General features: G+C 41.8%; 1 protein-coding gene across 19 annotated transcripts in view; it reads right to left on the bottom strand.

The window, feature by feature from the left end:
- The window catches only part of BRSK2 (BR serine/threonine kinase 2), a 288040-nt gene that overhangs the window by 88558 nt on the left and 179024 nt on the right, over positions 1-20458 (bottom strand). For all 19 annotated transcript variants that reach the window (XM_032444828.1, XM_032444827.1, XM_032444826.1 and 16 more), the window contains 2 exons: positions 13256-13341; positions 1269-1409 (listed from right to left, as the gene is read on the bottom strand). In XM_032444828.1, the coding sequence (XP_032300719.1) occupies positions 1269-1409; positions 13256-13341 (227 nt within the window). The remainder of the gene's footprint in view (positions 1-1268; positions 1410-13255; positions 13342-20458) is intronic.

Raw genomic sequence — 20458 nt, 5'->3', positions numbered from 1 at the left:
ATGTTGACAGCCTCACTACGAGCCTTGCTGAGTTTATTATTCAGACATGTCACAAGGCATCCAACAAAAGCCCAAAGGACTGAGGTGAATGTTTTCATAGAAACTTCTGTCCGAATTGTGAATCATATTTCTATGGAATATTCATTTGAAAGAATAAATAATTTCTTTTCAGTTGTACTTAAACGTTATTTGAGGCTTCTTGGATCAGATCTCTAAGCCTGAAGCCACGCAGTGAACAGAACCATCGATGTATACAGTCCATCAGTCGTTACACTGCCCAGCGTACATAAATGCCATTTGTGCTGCAGGTATCTGGTATGTGAGGTCTCAGCACAAAGCTGGGGGTTACAGAAATCTCTGTATCATTACTGAGAAGTATCCACAGGGTGATTATGCAAACCCAGCTACTGCAGTATCTAACAGCAGCCCGCAGCCTCCTGCAGAGGGGAATCTGTGGCTGTCTGTGGCAACAAAGAAGCAACCACACAGACGTAATGTAAATGGTCTCCCCCAGCCAATCTTACTGCAAGGAGCTGCATTTCTGAGAAATAAGCAGGTCAGCAGCTGTATAGAAACTGTGTGCTCAGACTCATTGTAACAATTTCATTTCTGAATGCTGATTTCAGAAACATTCAAACTAGCTAAACTTGCTGAAGATTAAGTGGAAACTGGTCCAGTTTAAAACATCACCCAAACAAATAGGATAAACCACACTTTATGTTAAAATAGCCTGATGGGGTTTGTTAATATCAACTGCAGACACATCAAGCAAATTCTTCCCTATAGGAAAGGAAATTAAAGGCAACAATGACTCAAATGCCCAGAAGGGACTTGGTCAAAGTTGCCAAAAGCCAGCAGGTTTCCAAAAACTGAAGGAAGCCATAAAATGACTTGGCTGCATTGGTATCTGTCCCAAGTTTCTTTAGGGACTCACTTCAAAATAGTGTTTGTAATCCTCAATTATTAGCAAATGTCCCAAAGAATGACAGAAATTAAAAAGCTTTACCACAGTGGTTTTGGTTTTCCTGATCAAACCATTCCCTGTGAATGAATTCTCTTCCAAACATATTTTTCTCCATGAAATGTCTGTTCCTGACTGGTACACATCCTCACAGACAGCCAAGAATTTAAAAACATGCCAGGACTTCACACAATGCCTTTACAGCTTTACAACATTGGTTATTTAATAGTACATGTCAGGAAATAAGATGCTTTTAGTATGTGCTTTTATGTAACAGGTAAATCCTGTTGGGAATGACTGTACTCACCATATTGAATGACTATGGCAGAAGTCTAAAGCAGAGATGATTTGTCGGAAGAACTTCCTGGCTTCTTTTGGTGTCAATCTTCCCTTTTTTACAAGATAGTCGAAGAGCTCCCCACCTGACACGTGTTCTAGCACCAAGTACCTAGAAAAAAAACAACAACAAAGTCAGGATTTGTAAGTACACCATCACAGCAGCCTCTCACACACAGCTATGTATAAGCATTTTTATATTTGGTCAAGAACCCTTCTGGAAACAAATGAAGAGAAACAAAATTTTAAAAGAAAAAATGGTTAATATTTTTAACAGGGTTCTTCTGCAAATTTCACACAAGCCAATGACTTAAAATGATGAGTATCTTACAGATTTATTGCATTTAGTGTTCAATGGCCTAGTGAGTGAGAAACTAAAAGCCAAAAATGCCTCATAAGGCCAAGGAGGGGAAGAAGAGAATCAGGTATAAGCTTTCAAGGCAGCTCTTAAAGCTACTGTGGAACGCTCGTGTCTTTTAACCAAGATGACAGTTCTTTTATTAAATAGCTTTGGCAAAGCTGTCCTCATGTACTGTTCTGCCTTGGACACTCAGGACCCAGACAGATGTCAACAAACTAAAGGGAATTCAGAAAAAAATAAATAATTTTAAAAAAGAAAAAAAGAAAAAAAAGGTGAACAGTTTAAATTATGAGAAAAGATCAAAAGAACTACATGTGCACAGCCTAAACAAAGGGCTTCAGCTCTTGCAGCTCAACAGCAGTGACTTGCTGGAGCAGCTGTTCCTCCCAGCTCACATGAGAAGAATGTGACACTGAGCAAATAAATGCAGCACAGTGGGGACCCAGGAGGGAGAGAGAAAAGCCCAGTCCTCATACAGCACTCTGGCAATCAAAGAGAGAAAAGTGAAATCTTCTGGAAGGAAAGGACCTGCCATGGATGGGCCATCTTGTTGCTGTAAGTGGATGTAACAAAATTCAGCAAAATAGAAGAAAAATAAGCATAAATCTCTGTAAATGCTGCCTAGCTGAGCCTAGTAGCTTCCTTAGGGAAGTAGTACAGCACCATCAACCAAACCTTTGCTTTACAACCAGTCATCTTTACTACTAGTATTAATCCAACTTCTCATATTTGAGAGGACGATGAAAAATATTAATCCAGGATACTTCCTTTTCTGTAACTTGAGAAATGTAATCTCAGAGGAAATCTCTGATATGGAAGAAGAGGAATAGTTTTATAAGCTTGGGAGCTTAATAATTCCTGTTTTCAAAGTTTACTAAAGGATGGAATAGCTGAAGGAGTCTATGGAAAGTAAAGTAGTAAACATATTAAAAATGTTTAATGATAACAGCATTAGCCTTCAAGTCGCAAAAGTGGGACCTGAGCTCCTGTATCATCTGACAGCTACAGTGCAGCAGCCATGGGTTGTATCCTAGCCAGCAAAAACAGAAAGTGCTTCCCCTTCAGAAATGCAGCAGAGAATGCAGCAAGGGACTGACATTATCACTGTCTTGATAGCTAGGTAAGGTAGGATGAGAGCATAAAAAGGCAGACAACAAGATGAATTTCTAAACTTTAGGGAACTGTATCTATAGCTTCTGCGTTTCTAATGAAATAAAAAACAAGTTATGAAAATACAGCAATATTGACAATTTTTCATTTAAGTGAGCAACGCGAAAAATCTTGACTCAAAAATCACATTTGAAACATCCAGGTTACCTTCAGTCCCAGAAGAGATGGGTACTCGCCAGACTTGGTACCCAGGAGATAACCATTTATCTGCCTTACCATTTATCTGCCTTACTCTTTCCCAGCAAGATACTGAAACAGTCAGAAGAAAGCTGATGTGCAGCAGCCATGGGTACCATGGTGCCCACAATGTAAAGTTCCAGCACTGACTCCTCAAATCCTGGCTAACAGACACCCCAATAAGAAGGTCCGCTCTATAACTCATTCTCACCAGAGAGATCTGGCTAAACATCCTATATGGCAGAGAATCAGTCCTAAAACTCTCCTTCACAGCTCCTTCTCTAACTGTGCCCAGCAGAAGCTGGATAAGCAGTGAATCTTGCCCCCAACATTCAAACTGATAGCTTTATTTTTTCTGCGAGGAATTTCATGAAGATGATTGTGGTTACAGGCAAACACTACACTTGTTTCAAATGCACAGTTTTGGAAAATTACAGACCCAGCATTTCTGTCACCCACAGCAGGAACTGCAAAGCAATTTATTTTCATCAGCATCATCTTATTAAAAACACTCAACAAAAATGCACTGACACGCTGTATGGAAAATAAAACAAATTGAAAGACAGGGAGCATTTACAAGGTTATTCATTTCTGCTTGCCACCCAGAAGCACCAGATATAATAATGGAAGTGAACAGGGGAGAGCATCTGAAAAAGATTTGTGCCTCTGACAAGTCAGGGGACACAGAGAAGCACAGCAACAATGTATTCTGATCTGACAAAGCCCCAACGTGACAGGAGTGAGAAGGACGACAAACACATTCCCCAGTGGTCAAGTACAAGAAATAAATGCTGCGGGGATGGTTCCACAAGCACAATATGGTTATGTTGCATTTCTGAGCTCACATTTGCAGCTGGTCACCCGCCAACCCTATTCCCTACAGTACGATGGGTTTTTTTTAGGATAGCCCCCAACTAGGAGATTTTCGATGAAACAAGGGCATCATTCAGCACCTGCCTCCATCTCTGTGCAAGCCAATGTGGTGCCAGCACATTACATGGCACAGGAGCAGTACACGTGATTTCCAAATAGGCCAAAGAAAGAGGTTGAAAGTACTTCCAAGCGTTGTGCCAGTTCTACCACCATATAGATACACAATCCCCACTAAATGCTATGTATAACTATCTGTATCTATATATGTGTGAGTAACTCCATAAAAGAACATACACATTCTGAAAGGCTTTCAAGAAGTGTTTTTCAATTAGAATAAGCTAATGAAAGGAAGTACATTATGTCTATGTAAGACTGATGGCATCAGTCACTTTACTGTAAAGAAAAACAACCTTGCTCTGTGATCGCCATTGCAAAGAAGGCTCAAGGAAAGGAAAAGCTGGTGGCAGACATCCCTCCTGCTGGATAATACTGAGAGGGGTATAGCAGCTTTCATAAAACCAACTGTGTCCGAGTCTGGCACAATATCCCTTCACACTCCTGGTACAAGTCAGAACACAAAAAAATCTATGGTGAAGATTGAAAACTCCAAGAAAACAAGAGTTTGGTCTTTCAAGACAAAGGAGCTCAATGCTTAATGCAAGAATGATTCCATCTGTTGGAGAAGAGCAGAGAGATTGGGTGCAGCAACATTCTGACTATTCCCTTTGTCATTTTTACCATCTGTCTCCCAGCATCACCACCTCCCCAGTAAAAGCCAGCAAGTTCCTGACCTCAAATGATCTAACACATAACATATTAGAAACATACATGCAGCTTAGAAAAGGAAAAACCTTGACTCCCTCCTTGCTTCTTGTTTCACTGCAATGAGCCTACTACACTTCATTTCACTTTACTCTTTGTTTACTCTTTTACCCAAACAATAAACAAATAATAACAGAAACCAAACAGTACAGGAAAGGAGGGATGATTTCTGTCTGTAAAAGAGATGGAGTAAGCCAAGATGAATATGCAGAAAGTGGCCTTAGACCAACCCTTGTGCCCCTCAGATTGTGACTATATTAGGAACCAGCAGACTCCCAATGGTTGACTATAGTTTGTTCTGTAGCTTGGGGTGGAAGCTTAATAAAAAAGCACTATACCTCTCTTCTTCATTACCCCAAATTGCCTGTATGCTGCAGATGACAAGATACGACAGCACACAGCCCATCGGTGACACATCATTCCTGCACCTGACACACTGTCTTTCAAGACATTTTAGTCTTTTCCAAATCCAGTGTGTCAGTAGGACTCCTATAAGCACAGTGGATGGTCCATTTTTCCCTGGGAGCTATCAGTAAATATTTGATGATCAACAACAAATTTAAATGTAATTCAACAAAACAAACACAATCCATCATATTTTTGCTATATCCAGCTATGCTGCCAACCTGTTAGGGCTGTGAGGATTTGTGACACCATTACCAGTAGTCAAAAGATCCAAAGCTGTTGCTTTTTTTTTCTAAAAAACACTAAAAAATTGCAACATTTTGGCTTTCATCTAAAAAAATGAGCACAAATTTCTTCCTTTTCGCCGTAATAAACTAAGACATTGATTTTCATCTTTAATGTCTTTCACTGTCCTAGTATCAGCTCAAACACAAACAAAATCTAAAACAGATTTCTGCCTCATCACTCCATCCCACTTCTTCCTTTACCCCTAGAGGAAACACTGCTTATTTGATTATGATTCAGGATTTATTAATATCTTATAGACATTTTTTTTTTAATTAGAGATCTAAGATAATTATTTTCCTATTGTAGAATCATACAAGAGTTGATCTGAAAGTAATGCCTTCCATTTTATGATGTTGGCCCGCAACATCAGAGGCAAATGTTGGTGGTATGACATTACAAGTTAAACCTTCCTGCCAATATTCTGTTACATTTTGCTGCTGTACAACAGATGGCAGCAGAAGGGCAGTCAGACTAAAGATCGTCAATCTGACGTATCAAGTCCTATCACTAAACCCTCCAGGTTTGGGAATGCCACCGTTTCTCTGAAAAGTCCATTCCAATGCTTGACCACCCTCTCCATGAAGAAATTCTTCCTAATATTCAATCTAAACTTCCTCTGGCACAATTTGAGGCCATTAATGGCTAAAAATTCTTGTCTAATTTTAGCTAGACAAGTTGTATCTCAATTAATTTATCATCATCTCTTTCATCTTGATATATTCTTGTCCCGCTGTTAGCAATTCAAAATAGGTATCAGATAATCACTGCATTACCATGTACTTAGCTCTCCATTTTGACTGCTCCTTCCACACCTTCTGTGTCTCCTTTTTTATACTCTATCTAACCCAAACTAACTGCCTTCACTTCCAAGTCCCTCCTGCCCTCTCCCTGTAATCAGTCTAGGTTTTCTTCCTCAGTTTTTTGAGGTTGACCTTTGCCTCTGACCAACCTCCACAGCCAGCTTCCACCATCCATTTGTTAAACTTCCAGGCAAACAATTCTGTGCTTTTACAATGCTCTCTACACGTTGTTGTCACTAACCACAGAGCTATGTCTTCAGCCCTTTCCTGAAGGCAACTCTTTGCCATGATACTTGAAAACAGCTTTGGCTTCTCCATCATAAGGCTTCCAGTAGCTGTTTTATGTTTGTGATTACAAGCAGGCTGGTGTGGAGACGCTCTCTTTGTCCCCTTCCTGTCCATTCCCAGCATAGTAAGGTCTTTTTCATGGTCAGACTGCTTTTGTGCTATCACACTACAAAGGCATCACTTAAAACAGCCACAGAACTAGTTTTGGTGACAATTCCTCCTTCCCATCTGGTGAGCTGTGCTACGTTTTATTAAAGGCCATCTTCCCCATGCTCCAGGGAACTTTGAGAAGTAGCTCATAGACCTCCTGTTGGAGCAAAATGCTATCTCCAAAGCAGGACTTTAAAAAATAAACAAGCTGGCTCTGAGCAATACTTGATAAAACAATGTCGAAGACAGGCTATTTGATATGGAAAACACCATAACCATGGCAGAACAATAACAACAAACATCCTAGTTATGATTTGTAGAAGCTGGCTGTTAACCATTAGCAAGAACAGTGTGAAATACTAGAATTCCTGCCAGATGGGATAGCCCACAGCAGCCCATCGCTATGCATCCCTGTGTGGGAATGCAGATCCTGTTTTCCTAGCATTAGAGATGAACAAAATTTATGACACATTCACAGCTACACAAATTAGAACCTCTGGTGCAGCACAAATATTTATTACTATGAAAACATTAAATGGATCAAGCTTTTTCAATGAAAGCTCATATGGAAACACAAGGTATTTCAGGTAAGTGCCACAAATACCAAACAATGAAACTGTCCAGAAAGAAACTTCCAAAGAAAATTCTTTAGGAAAAACAAACAGACAAAAAGGCCTGGCAACCCCTCTCCCATGCTACCAATCTGAAAAATATTCTCTCAGGTGTATATATGTAATAACATAAGCATAGCAGGGAAAGAAACAAAAGCTGCCCAGCTCTGACTGACATGCTGTAATTCTTTGACAGCTTTTTCGCTGCACTGTTGTCTATTGATTAAATAATCTCTATCAGATATTAAGGCCCTTGTTATTGGCGCAGCCTATAAATTATTCAGAAGTTATATAAATTCTTATGGTGGGCATGAATTTTTAAACCCTAATTTGGAACTGGGCCAGGAGCTCTCTATTTTTATTTCTATTTATTCCTCAACTGCAAGAAAATGTGCATGAAATAGAATTCATATAAAAAGAGTTTAACTACAATCTGCTTCTTTGAGTACAGATTCTATCTGACTGATAATTATGTTTAGACATGAAGAGAGTGAGGTTTGGACATGAAGAGACTGAAGGGTTCTGAAGTGGGAAAGAGAGACAGGAAGAGTTAATGCTTTTGTGCTCAGTGCATGACATTTATGGTGGATTAAAGGCGTTCGAGCACAGCAAAGGCACTGCAGCATTCTGTCAGGGCACAAGAGAGGGCAGAGAGCCGGCAGGGAGGGAACCTCCTCACAGATCAGGCAGAGCTGAGGCAGCACCCACCACCTCACTACCACAGGTTTGCCAGTGGCAGTACACTCCAGGTTTTACTTCTGAGAGCTAAACAGCCTTTCCTTTAACACCCAAAGCTCAGATGCACACAAAGTTACCTGCTGGGGCCTGAAGGAGAACTCTGGCAACTCAATATGGATGTGGAGTTGCATCTCCTCTTCACCTTCACTCATGTCACAGAACTGCAGCACTCTGGACCTGTTTCCTCCCAAGCCATGGGAGCTACACAAGCATGCATTGTTGAGCAAAGAGGAGAAAACACAGCCGGATTTTCACACAGAGTTTGCTAAGGCCATGTTGAGCAAACTGTAATACTAACCACCAGCCCCTCTCTTATGCAAGCCCAACTCCATGCCCAGCTGGCACCCTGCAGAGGGGCTGCAGGCCGAGGCACCACCTCCACACTGCTCCCCTCCGCCCCTCCTCATCACCAGGCCCACCTGTGTTGCACAGCCCCACACACGCTGGCTCTGCTCCTAACACTGCCTGCCTTGCCCTCAGCCACCTGCACTTGGAGATTGTCACAGAAGAGGCCAAAGTTGCTGGTTATGAGTATTTCTCTTGTGTACAACCACAGCCTAGATTAAACACCATTTTGCCCTCCAACCATGTTTTGTTTTCTTTCACTATATCCACGGCATCCAACACCCCACACCCAGATTACCAAGAGTGCCTACCAAGAAAGTGATTTTCAGTGCTGAGCTCTTGGAAACCACCCCAACGTTCTGAGCATTCATTCTGCCTTTCTTATTTCCCCCCATGGGTGGGCTGAATGCCAAAGTTCTGTGCTACTGGTAACAAAAGAACAAGCAGAACCTTTCTCTTCTGTTTCTCGCATCCTCTGTCACTTCACAATTAGTTTTCAAGAAAAAAGGAACAGAATTACAGCAAAACCCTGCAGGATAGGACCAGCAGTATGAATGCCTCTGCAGACAACACCAGAGCTGTTAGTCTTTGACTCCTGCTGGCAGTCAGCCTTGTCTAAGCCAGGAATGTGAGCTGTTCGCAGGGAGGAGGACATTTTAATTTTGTTATCTGGCTCACTGGGAAGCACCTTCACCTCTGAAATCAGGAGGTGGCGTGTTGTGTACATTGCAGTGAGGGTTGGGCACCTGCCCAGAGCTAGCACTGGGCTGCTGAATGATGAAGGGGAACTGTTGTGCCTGGAAAAAGAGCTGATGAATGCACAGTGCATTTCAGAGAACAGGAGACGATGCCAATATTCTGATGTCCACTCTCAAAGCACTCTCTCTGCTTAAAATGCTGAGTAAGTCAGACCCTAGAGAGATTAAAATAAATGTTCCCAGAAAATTAAAAAGATAAACAAATGCATGGATATAAATAATGGCTATATAAATATCTGTATGTACCTGCTAACAGAAATGCACAGGTATGTATACTGTCATGCTGATAGAAAGGGAATTGAGAAATACAGGTACAAACAACTAAAAGAAAAGGGCACAGAGCGGTATGACATCTTTATTCTGTCTTATTCCCACTCCCTGCCAAAACTCCCATAATTTAAACTAAACAGATGATGAAATGAGATGGAACAGATGATGCCAGCCCTATCAGGACTTCTCCAGAGTCACCTATAATACTTTGACACATCTGCTTCAGAAGGGGAAGGTCCTTCTACACTGGACTACATGATGGCACTTACACTGCCATGCTAGCAGCTCCTTCAACAGCCGGACAATTTATTTCATAAGATTAAAAGAAAAATTGAGTTTACTGCATAAGATACAGTAAATGTACATTATGTAAATGTACAAGTGATTTAAAAATAAAAACATATAATTGCTTCTTAGAAAAAATCTGAGCCACTCCTAAAGGACAGGTCTTTGCACGTTTCCCCCTATTTTTTCTTCAACAAGTCTGCTAGTAAGAACCTCTGGCTCATTCACTTTGCTAGTGCCATTAATATTGTAAGAACTCCTCCCTTCCTTACTAAACACCATCTAGGGTCAATTCAGGAAAGACCTTTACCATACATAGCACAGAAGAAAGAGGACTATCACCCAAATTCTTGCAGTTTACGTGCAATGCAGAAACCATGTGACCGAAGGAATGCTTCCACTCCAACACACATTAATGAATATGTCTAAAGCTCAATTCTGCTGTCACTTTTCTTATTCCCTTAGTTTATTCACATTTCTCATCAATTCCTGATCATCTGAACTTGGTTAGTCACAATTACTGGTGCACATTTAAATTCTGGTGGCTCATTTGACCATCTTCCATTAGGAATCAGCAAAAGCATACTGGGGTTAGTCAATACCAGGCTGCTTTACCTCACTCTCTATCTTTAAAATGGGAAGGGTGATCCCCTTGATCATCCTCCCAGGCTGTTTTGTCTGTTAACATCATCTATTGGGAGAGAGGGAGGCACTGATTGCCTATAGCTATTTTTAAATTATCTGCTACTGTGGGGACCCAATTTTGCTTGAAGGCTGTCAGTGTGATCACACAACAAATATTAGATAGACCAACTGTGTGCAATAATGCTATTTTAGCCAACACAACGTATGTCTGGGATGCTGTATTGGTACACATACAGAGAGCTGCTGTGGAGCAGCATCTTCCCCTGTGTACCTAGATCTGTAGTCCATGGCCTTATGGTTAGGTATGACAAGTGAAAATGCAGAATACAAAGTTCAAAGTCTTAGGGCTCATTACTATCTCCATCTTTCCAACCATCTTAATATAAAAAAAATAAAATTTAAAAAAAGAAAAATAACTACTAGGTTAATACAGACATGCTAACAAAGTTTTGTTATTATTTTTTGAAACTCATTTATAGTGTTAAACAAACTATGGAAAAAGAACTTGATTCATGGATGCATTAGGAATCTACTCAACTAAAGCCCCCTTTCACAAATGAAATCATAAACCAAGAGTCAAACACGACTTGTGAAATTAACATTTATCGAGGAAACACTCCTTGGTGATGCATCGTGATTAGTTTCTGGCACCTGAAATATCGCCCATAATTCACAAGCTTCTCTGAAACGATGCCACTGTCGTTACTGTTGAAATGGCAGGCATGATGGAAAGGTGCTGCCACAACCAGAGAGCAATCCCTCTTTTGATGCTGGTGAGAACCAGAGGTCACTGTGCCTTATTTAGGAATGTACATTCATCCTCACTTCTCATCCCACACACATTTCAGCCTAACACAGGCACTCTTTTCCACTTCTTAGATTTATGCAAGGCTATGGCTGTTTCTAATTTTAAATAGAGAGGCTTGGCAGCAGCACTGCATTATGCCCTTTCTTTAAAATAGTGACTAATAAAAAATGAATTACAATTAGGAGTCATTGGCAGTTTCACGGAATCAGTGTCTTTCAGCAGAGGGACTCAGTGCTTTTGTGGGTAGAGGCAGACAGCTCAGTCTTACAGAGCCAGGAGCTATGGCAGAAAGATAATTTTGTGTGACTGACACAGCCTGCTTTGAAGCCCAACATATCTAGAAGCCTGGAACTCCAGATACAGGTTGAAGATATGGGATGCTTCCCTTTACAGGGTGATTTTCATCAGGAAGATAGCAAATCTACCAGAAAATACAGTCATTTTTTGGAAGTCTTCATGTAAGGCTATTCCCACTGCTCTGAGCACTAGATATTCTTGGCTTGGAGCAAAATATGCCCCAAGCCTTCTGGGAGGGATGAAGGATTACTTAGCTCAGCTATTGCCTCTGCAGGTGTTCAGAGTAAGTAGAAAGCTTCAGTGCTTCTATAATCCATCTCTTCACCTCAAGTCGTTGTCCCTCATGTATTCCTACCTTGTTTTTTGCCACAATTCCTACACTGTTTTCACCAAGTACACTACACCGACCTCGAAAACATAAGCTGCAGGCTGGGTTTATGCCAGTGCCCATGTGTCTGTGTGCACATACATCCAAATTGTGAAACATTCAAATAAACAGGAATATAACTTCTCTCTTACCTAAAAGAAAGCTGGGGGGCCTGATTTTAACTTCTTGTAAACCAGAATAAAGTGGCATGCACTCTTTCAAGTGGTACCAATCTTTCCTTTTCAGGATAAAAGGAGAACATTGTGCTTGTAAAGCCTCATATGTGCTAACCATCTCCTGCACACTGAGCAGACTGCATCTGATCTGGGCCTCTGTTTTCAGCTGGGACAAACCTCACTTAATGGAGTCATGACCATTTTTGCCACTGAGAACAGAGCACTCAGTATGCAGCCCGGAGAGCATCTGAGCCAGCCTACACCACGTGCCTGCACGAGTGCACTCTGGCAACCCCACTTCACTGCCAATGGCAGGCTGTGCCCCACAGGAGGATGGGGAATCCAAAACAAATTACTGACTGCTCCACTAAGCGAACCTTTTGGCACAGAAGCCTCACTTCCTAGAAAAGGAGTTCAGTGGCCCAGTAACAAGGCTGGCTGAAAAGCCCATGAGGGACTGTTACTTTCATTCAAAATGCTTTCTTTGGGTAAACATTTATTCCCTTCTTGCATTGTGACATTGTGGAGAGGTCACTGACGGATGCTGGTTTTTAAAAATTGTTTAATTCCTTTAAACACTCTCTTCTACTTGCAATAACCCGCTAAGAAGATGAAAATAACATTGAGTTTTCTACTGGTTTGCCCTTTTCCATTTGGAGAGCATTGATTTTTTTTCCTGTTGTGCCAAGATTAATATGGCCTGTTTGTTTGACAACAGATTCAACGTGTCTAGTGCCCTGTCAAGCTGAAATGACTCTGTCTGTGGACAGCATCCCTGCCTGGCACTGCAGTGATCTGAAAAAAGAAGGCTTTGCTAGCTAACTGCCACTGCAAAATCATGAGGACGTTTCAGTAGCCTTTAAAAATAAAAATTGTTGTTGATAGCATGTTTAAAATACTGCTGGCAAGCATCAAGAGATTCAGTGAAAACTATTAGGCACAGGAGGATATCCAAATTATTCACTTAACAGTCTGTCACAGTTTTGATTGCAAATGTTTCCTGATAGTACAGGTACAAATCTTCAAACGTTCCTCCTCTCTTGTTGGCTGATAGAAAACATTGGTTTGTTCTCTCTCCTCCATTTTAAGTAGGAAAATGAAACAGCATATAAGGAAAGTAGAGAAGAAAATGAGAAAAGCCAGTAAAATTTCTTTCTGTTTCTTACTCATTTAAGTATCAAACATGGACACCGGTTAAGAGTGCAAATACAATGTGCTCTGCTCTTTTGGAAGAGCCAGCGAGGTCCAAACCCCCTCCTCTCCCTCCCATCCTTCCTCCTTCCCTTCCCTTCCCCTTTCTCTGGCAAAAGCCAGTAATACCTACAAATATTTTTTATTTTCGTAAACGTCATGCAGCTTTAAAACATGGGGATGCTCTATCAACTTCAGGATGGCTATTTCCCGCTCCACCTGGAAAAAAACAAACAACAAAAAGAAATACAGAAGATTAGAAGCTAAATATTGGAATGCATCATATATCATAACACATTTTCTTCCCACTTACCTATTTCCCACTTCTCTTGATATGCATAGGATTCTTCAACTTATAACAGTATTTAACACTAAATAAATACATACATTTATTAATTATTTGGTCTCAGCACTCCCTGCAATGCAGGGCAGAAAAATGGCAAAATTTCAAAGTTGAAAGAAGAGTCCCAAATCAAATCAGTGCCAGGAGCTCTAGGAGCATTTGAAACTACTGCTGCCCCACCACCCAAAGCCCTGACGTATCCTCAAAGTACAGAAGCTCCAGCATGGCACTGTGGGCTCTCCTGGCCTCTCATATGCACAATTGGCCACACTGCACTATGCACTGCATGCTCCATCAATATGAGAAAATTCCCATCCTGAAGAACTGGCATCGTATGTGGGGGAGATGAAGGGCAAAAAGAGTATTGTTATTTCAGAGCTTCAGAACTGAGGCAGAGAAAGAGAAAGAAATAAAAGAGGTGACATAAGAAGCACAAGATACAACAAGAAATTAAACCCAATTACTGGAGCTTTGGTGTTCAGAGCCTTAAGCGTAAGACCTTGTTTTCTCTCAATTCCCAATCTGCCCAAGCAGAGCTACTTCTAAGAGCGTGTCTTCAACACTGAGTTAATAAGTTGTGACTAAGTCTCTGTAATTAGCACAAGTCTTGTTCTTACCCAAAATTCCTATCATGACTGCAGCGTGGTTTTAACTTGAAATTACTAAGGGTATTCATTAGAGATGAAGTCAGAGCAGCTCCTCAGCTGCTAGCAAAATTGCTCAGTGCTGCTCAAAGCCACACTGTGACTGCTCTGATTTGACCCAGGCTAACTTGAAGGGAGCTAACGTAGAACTGTGGAGACTGTAGATAACTGAAATAAACTCTGCAATAGCATGGTGTCTGAACAGCACAGAAATTTCCAGGAATCCATAAAGTCAAGAAAATGCCCTAAAGAAGAAAACAAGAACAACTATATAGGGCTTTTTTTTTTTTTTCAGTTCTTCAAATAAATGATTGTCTTGAAGCTGTTATCCTAAGAATCCAAACACGAACAAACTACAAAAGCATCCTTGAACATCTCCTCAGCAGGGCTCAGACAAATAATTAGGAACTTGTTCTAGTATAGCCTTAGTTCTTGATGTCATTTAATTTCCTGAGATATCACCCTCTACTAAACCTGAACACAGACAACTTTCTTTGAGTGCCAGTAAGATACTCAGCAGGAAATTAGAAAGTGCTTGTTCTCCAGCAATAGGAGGAGGAGGATCTCCCAGAACATTGGCTATCACCCCAGATCTCTCTTCCTCGATGCTACCACACAAGAGCATCACACCTGGCCTTTCTCATGTATCAGGATGGAGAAAAGTGTGTTTTTTCATGTGTCAGTCTTATTCCTTCAGAGACACCACTGCAGACTCAAAAGAGACTCACTTCCATGCCTGTGATCTCTGGAAACAGCTACTACAAGGAAGTGAGGAAAAGTGTATCAGGAGGCTCTACTGGAATTGTGTATGTGCATCAGTGTGTACACATGTAAGTACATAGCACTTTCAGAAATAGTATTTACTCAGAGATACACAGTACCTGATGCTGACAGCTCTATAGGCATAATTGGCTCAGGACTAGCACTCAGACGAAAGCCACTTATACAAACAGGAAACAAGACCTCAGTAGATCTCAACTGAACAGCTACTCCAACGAAACAAAATGGCAGTAGAGCTAATTTATGTAATTTTTGTCTCCTCTTCAAAAAAAACTTGTTACTCTTTTACCCTATGGGATACAGTGACATTTGCAGAGAGCTTGCGGAAGTTGGATTTGCTTCAAGGATGAGGAGAAGTAAAACAGAAAAAGCACCCACTCCCCTCACAGTTCTTCCATAGTAATCAGATTCAGACATCAGCATCATGCACCAAAACTGCTCAGAAGCTGAAGCTCCCACAGCACACTTCCCTTTGGATTAGCGAGACCCCATAAGTCAAGGGGAACACAACCACTGCTCTAGCTATGGCAGTGGTCATTCAAACCCATTCTCCATCCTGTGAGTTTCCTGCAACTGTACAATGAAACTCCCTGTAGATGTGCTAAATGATTGCATTGGAGATTCACTTCCAAAAAACCTCTTGGTGGGTGCTTCAGCAAAGCACATTCAGACCAAGTAAATGATGGATAGCAGCATCTCGGCAGGGTCCTGCTTGGCTACTGTCCTAAAGCAAGAGATGAGGCAGTGATTTATGAGTGCTGCTCAGAGATGGCAGTTCAGTTATAGTACTGCACGGCCTGTGTTCAGTAAGAGAAAATTAGACAAGAAAAAGCAAATAAACCAGGGATAAAAACCAACCTACCCTTCAAAGTGGGACCCTGTACAAGCCTTCAGTGAGAAGGAGCTTTATGAAGGAGAAGTCTTTATACTTCTCATTGTCTGGGCCCACTGACAAGACACTGGCAGCTGTACTGCATCAACAACAAGAGACTCCCAGGTCTCTGAACAGCCAAACTGATCTTCCTCAAAAATCTTATGGCAGTGCCCCTTCTCTTCTCTCTTCCAAAGAAATATGAGGGTTCCCAGAAACCAGCAGTGGGCCACTTTCTCAAAGTGACTGCTGCAGCTTTTGTCTTTGGGTGGCTCTCGTGGTTCCTTTCTCACAGAGAAGCCAGAAATTGTTAAGTGCTGGATGCAGACTGTAGATCTCAACAGCAACTTTACTGATGGAGGACCTGGCACCAAAGGAGTGGTGTCACCTTCCTACAAAACAGAAGAGGCCTTATAAAGCAGGTAGCTTTGGCTTCTTCCCTAGAGCTCTGGCAGCTATTGCCATGCCTGTTTTTGCGCACTGCTGTGCTTTCAGGCCACACAGTGCTGTCCAGCTCAGAACTGGCAAGGACAGGAGAGCATAGAAACCCTGCAGGGGTGTTTGCTGTAATGCAGAAGCAATTATCAGAAAACAGGCCAAACTCAGAATAGCCTGTCTGGGGAGGCTCAGAATCTGTGCTAAACAGTACACATGGAGAAACATTTGCATAGTAGTTAAAACAAAAAGGAAAAAAAGTGGAGCCCTCTGCATTACACAGATACCAGGGCATGTGATGGGATCCCAGCAATAGCCTGGGCTGCCTGATACCAGAGCAGATTACTGGCTGTGAAGCACACCAGTGCCTTGGAGCTAAAGGGTAAAGCAGTGGAAGTCTATGCAGGGCAAATGGAGACACACTGCTAACTTGTAACCGTGCAGGTGCCAATTAGAGGCTTTAAAAATCTATGCAGGAGGCTGATTTGACAGGATGCTCCAGTGATTCAGCTAATGACGAAGAGCAACATGAGGGCAACACGACCCTTAGAGGAATACTGCAAAGCTCCACTTCCTCTCTGCCGCCTCTACTTCACCCTCCTTCTCTCCCAGAGGAATCTCTCTTGTTTAAACCCATCTCATCAGCACAGTTTCCACAGCTGACAAGTGCTCTGCTCCCTCGCCTTCCAAATCACAGACAAACATGGTGCAAATTCACATACAAGGCAAGGAGAGCAGGTGGAGGGAGCCACGTGTGTCATCTTCATCACATATGTCTCAGTGATGAAGAAAGGTTCCTTCCCTCTTGTATCCGCATTCAAATAGGTGACCTGGCTGGTGAGGAGCAAGAAAGCCCTGCAGGCTGTGCATGTGTTTTGAATTCTTCCTAATGGGCAAAACTAAAAGTACCAGACAGCAAGAAATGAATCTCTTCCAGCTCTCCAGAAAGTCTGCGTTTTTGCCATACCAATTCATGTTCCATGAACAGACCTTACAGTCTTTCTACTTTTGCTACCGTGAAGCTTATGTGGGTCTGAAAGTTAAAAATTATTTTAAAAATGGCTCACTTTGGTGATGACCAAAGTTTGCTTTTCATCCTTTTCCATAATAACAGAATAATAATAAAAAAGACTATTCTTGAGAGTACAACATTTAAATAGAAATAGTTTTATACAAGTTTACAGTTGTAAACCCAGCATGTCCTATGGGGTCACTGCTGCGGGGATATCATTCTTCCAAACAAACTTAAGTCATTACTATAATGTAAGCAATATCATACTGGACTCCTTGTATCTTTACTTTAATTGGAAACACAAACAGGGTAGAAGTGGAAAAGAACAGTTCTTAAACGATAAAACATTACAAGATCTTCCTCTGCAGCTCTGTGTTTAATTGATATTTCACTTAGTGAAAGTGGCCTTTCATTACATTTATCCCAAACTTCTTCAGCAGGCCATTATAGAAGCAAATGGAGAACCACAAAAGTTGGCCACCTACAAGAGAGTATTTCCTGCTGCTACTCCAGCCATTAGCTTCAAATTTCTGAATATAGTGAGCCAGATTCAAAGTGTATTGAAGTCAACAAAAGACATCAATTGAATTAAGTGGGCTTTGAATCAGACCTTCTAATGATCATTAAGTGGTATCTGGAAGAAATCTTCTATTACACAATTTTGACTAATTAAACGCTTTAACATGAATTCAGGTTTTCCACTAAGTACTAGCAATTATGAGAAGATTCTATAAAAATTGGGTAAATGAGGAGTGGAAACTAGATTTAGATATACATAGAATCAGGCAGCTCGACAATGCTGCACAAAACACAACAAACAGACAAAATTACTGGAAAGCTGAGCAATTCTTCATTTTATTGAAAGCTCTATTATGGGCTCGTTCAATCACAATTTTTGTTTGCATGTGTGCTTCTCAAAGTTATTTCCCCATAAATGAAAATGAAAATAGGTATGTGTTACAAACAAGCGAGTTGCATATTTGATGTTAAAATTTGCATGTGCAAACTTTCATGCCATGAATCTTCGGTAGGGAACTCATTTTCCACAAACTGCTGCTATAATAGAATGTCAGTTTCCACTTGTCTTTATTGAAACAAGTATTTTTCCACAGTCCCTTCAAAACTGCATCGCAAGAGCTGCTGTGAATTTCAAAATGTGGCATAACGACTGAGAATTCTCACCATGTCCCTTCTGCTGGCTTCACTGCGCCTCCACAGCAGGCAGGGCCACCTGGCCTGGCCTGTTGATTACAAGGCCCTGAAGTAATGGAGTCTGGAGCCCAGTGGTTATCTAATCATAGAAAATCCCTCCCGAGATCTTCATGCTTTAACTCAGCAGTTAACACCTGCAGCGTTTCTCAGTCCTCTGCCATAGGCTACAGAGTACATACAGCCATTAGACTTAACCACAGCGTATGCTTCTTTAAGAAGCATCAGGGCTTCATGCAAGGGACACTGATGGGAGCTGACAAGGAGTGGATTTATTCATTCAGCACTTGAGATTATCTGCTGCCTGGTGGTACACTGCTAGCAAGTGAGTGACGCGCAAGGCCCTGCCAGCAGTCAGCAGAATCAGCCCCTTTATACTGCAAGGCAAAGAGTCTCCCTATGCCCCCATCGCCGTGGTGAGCGCCTCATCCTGGCTGCCAGCACCAAGCAGTGCAGGGGACTGAGCATAAACCAACAGCCTCTCTGTGGGGGAAAGGACCCAATCTTTTACTTGCCTTTTCCCCCCGTCCCTTATCTTGGTTTCTAATTTTGATGTGCTGCTTGCTTTTACCCAAAGCAAAATGCTTGCACAGCTGTTTTCTTTTTTTCATCTGGGGAAAAAAACAAAATGACTCACATACAGCCCAGTTTGTTATGAGAAACCCATTACTCCAAATCAGCAGCCACTGCCAAGCCTTTCCAAAGAGTGACAGCTGCTGCTCTAAAGCTGTCCCTGCCACCCTAACTCTGTAGTGCTCACCCCAAACTTAGAAACCAGTGCCTGGCCCCCACAAGCAGTGCTGTAGGCAGTACTCCCCTCAAATTCTTCTCCCTAAGGTCCAATAAACATACACTTGTGACACAGGTCTCATGAACAATCTTTTTTTTTTTTTCTTTGGGCTCTTTTCAAGACACGTACATTATAGAACACAAGACCAGCCTAACAGTGTGGTGCAGTTCGTATCCCATCTTCCCCCAGAAGGACTTACTGCTATTCAAATGCCCTGGGGGGAACTACGCTCAGCTACAGGAAAGCAACCACTACACTCAGAGGGGAAACAAGCTGCAAAACAGAGGGATATGGATAGTTCAACCTCAAACAGTACAAGTGCAGAGTGCCAAACACAGAGCTGAGAGGGAGAAATAGAGACCTTACAGATTTCATATGGCAGCACCAAAGACAATGCTGGAATGTCTGAGCCAGAGATGGTGGAGGAGGCAGAAGCTGCTGAATCCCATTAAGGGAATATGGGCAAGCACAAAAGTTGGTATAGAACAGCACAGCATAATGTCCTGCCAAGAACACAGTGCAGAGCTTCTGAAAGCATCGGTTGAGGCATGTGATAAGACAGAGTGGCTCCCAGGAGCACTAGGAGTATCCAGGAAAGGCAATGAGACAGCGCGGAGATGCCGGCAGCACCATGGACTGGATCCTTCAGGGAGTCCATCAGCAGTAGGAAGAGAAATTTAAAAGGACGCTTTTGGAGAAACTTCAAAGGATAAACTCTACCATGTCCTACATGTCTCAGATAGCCTCTTTCTCTCTATTCCTTGCTCTCTCCATTAGTCATACTGGCCTTGTTTATCTCTTCGGCATTGTCTTACACAAACGTCCTTTACTCTTTCTCCCTAACACTCTTCCTGAAGTAATCAATAGGATAGATGCTGTTTCCTTCTCTAAATCTTTCCTTAATGGCCATCTCAAAGAAACAAGGCAAATAACAAATGCTCTGAGAGCAGGCAGAGTAGCTGGAGCATTGCAGAGATCAGAGGCAGAAAGCCAGACATTCCTGCTGCTCTGTGCTGCTCCATGAAAAGCATAATGACATCAACTATTTCAAACACTGGAAAACATATAACATGATTTCTGTTCTTCTACTGTATCCCTCTGCTTTTCAGTTTTGCATGCCACTTCACTGGGTATCTGTATTTACATGTATGCCAGGGTCTCATCTCAGCTGAGTTAAAAAACTCCTGGACATGCAAATGGTATGTATCTAATGAGATTTACCACCTCCTACAGCCCCACACAGCCAACAGCA

This window comes from Coturnix japonica, chromosome 5 (genome assembly GCF_001577835.2).
Source record: "Coturnix japonica isolate 7356 chromosome 5, Coturnix japonica 2.1, whole genome shotgun sequence".
In the NCBI taxonomy this organism is placed as follows: domain Eukaryota; kingdom Metazoa; phylum Chordata; class Aves; order Galliformes; family Phasianidae; genus Coturnix; species Coturnix japonica.
This window is presented reverse-complemented; position numbering and strand designations above follow the sequence as displayed.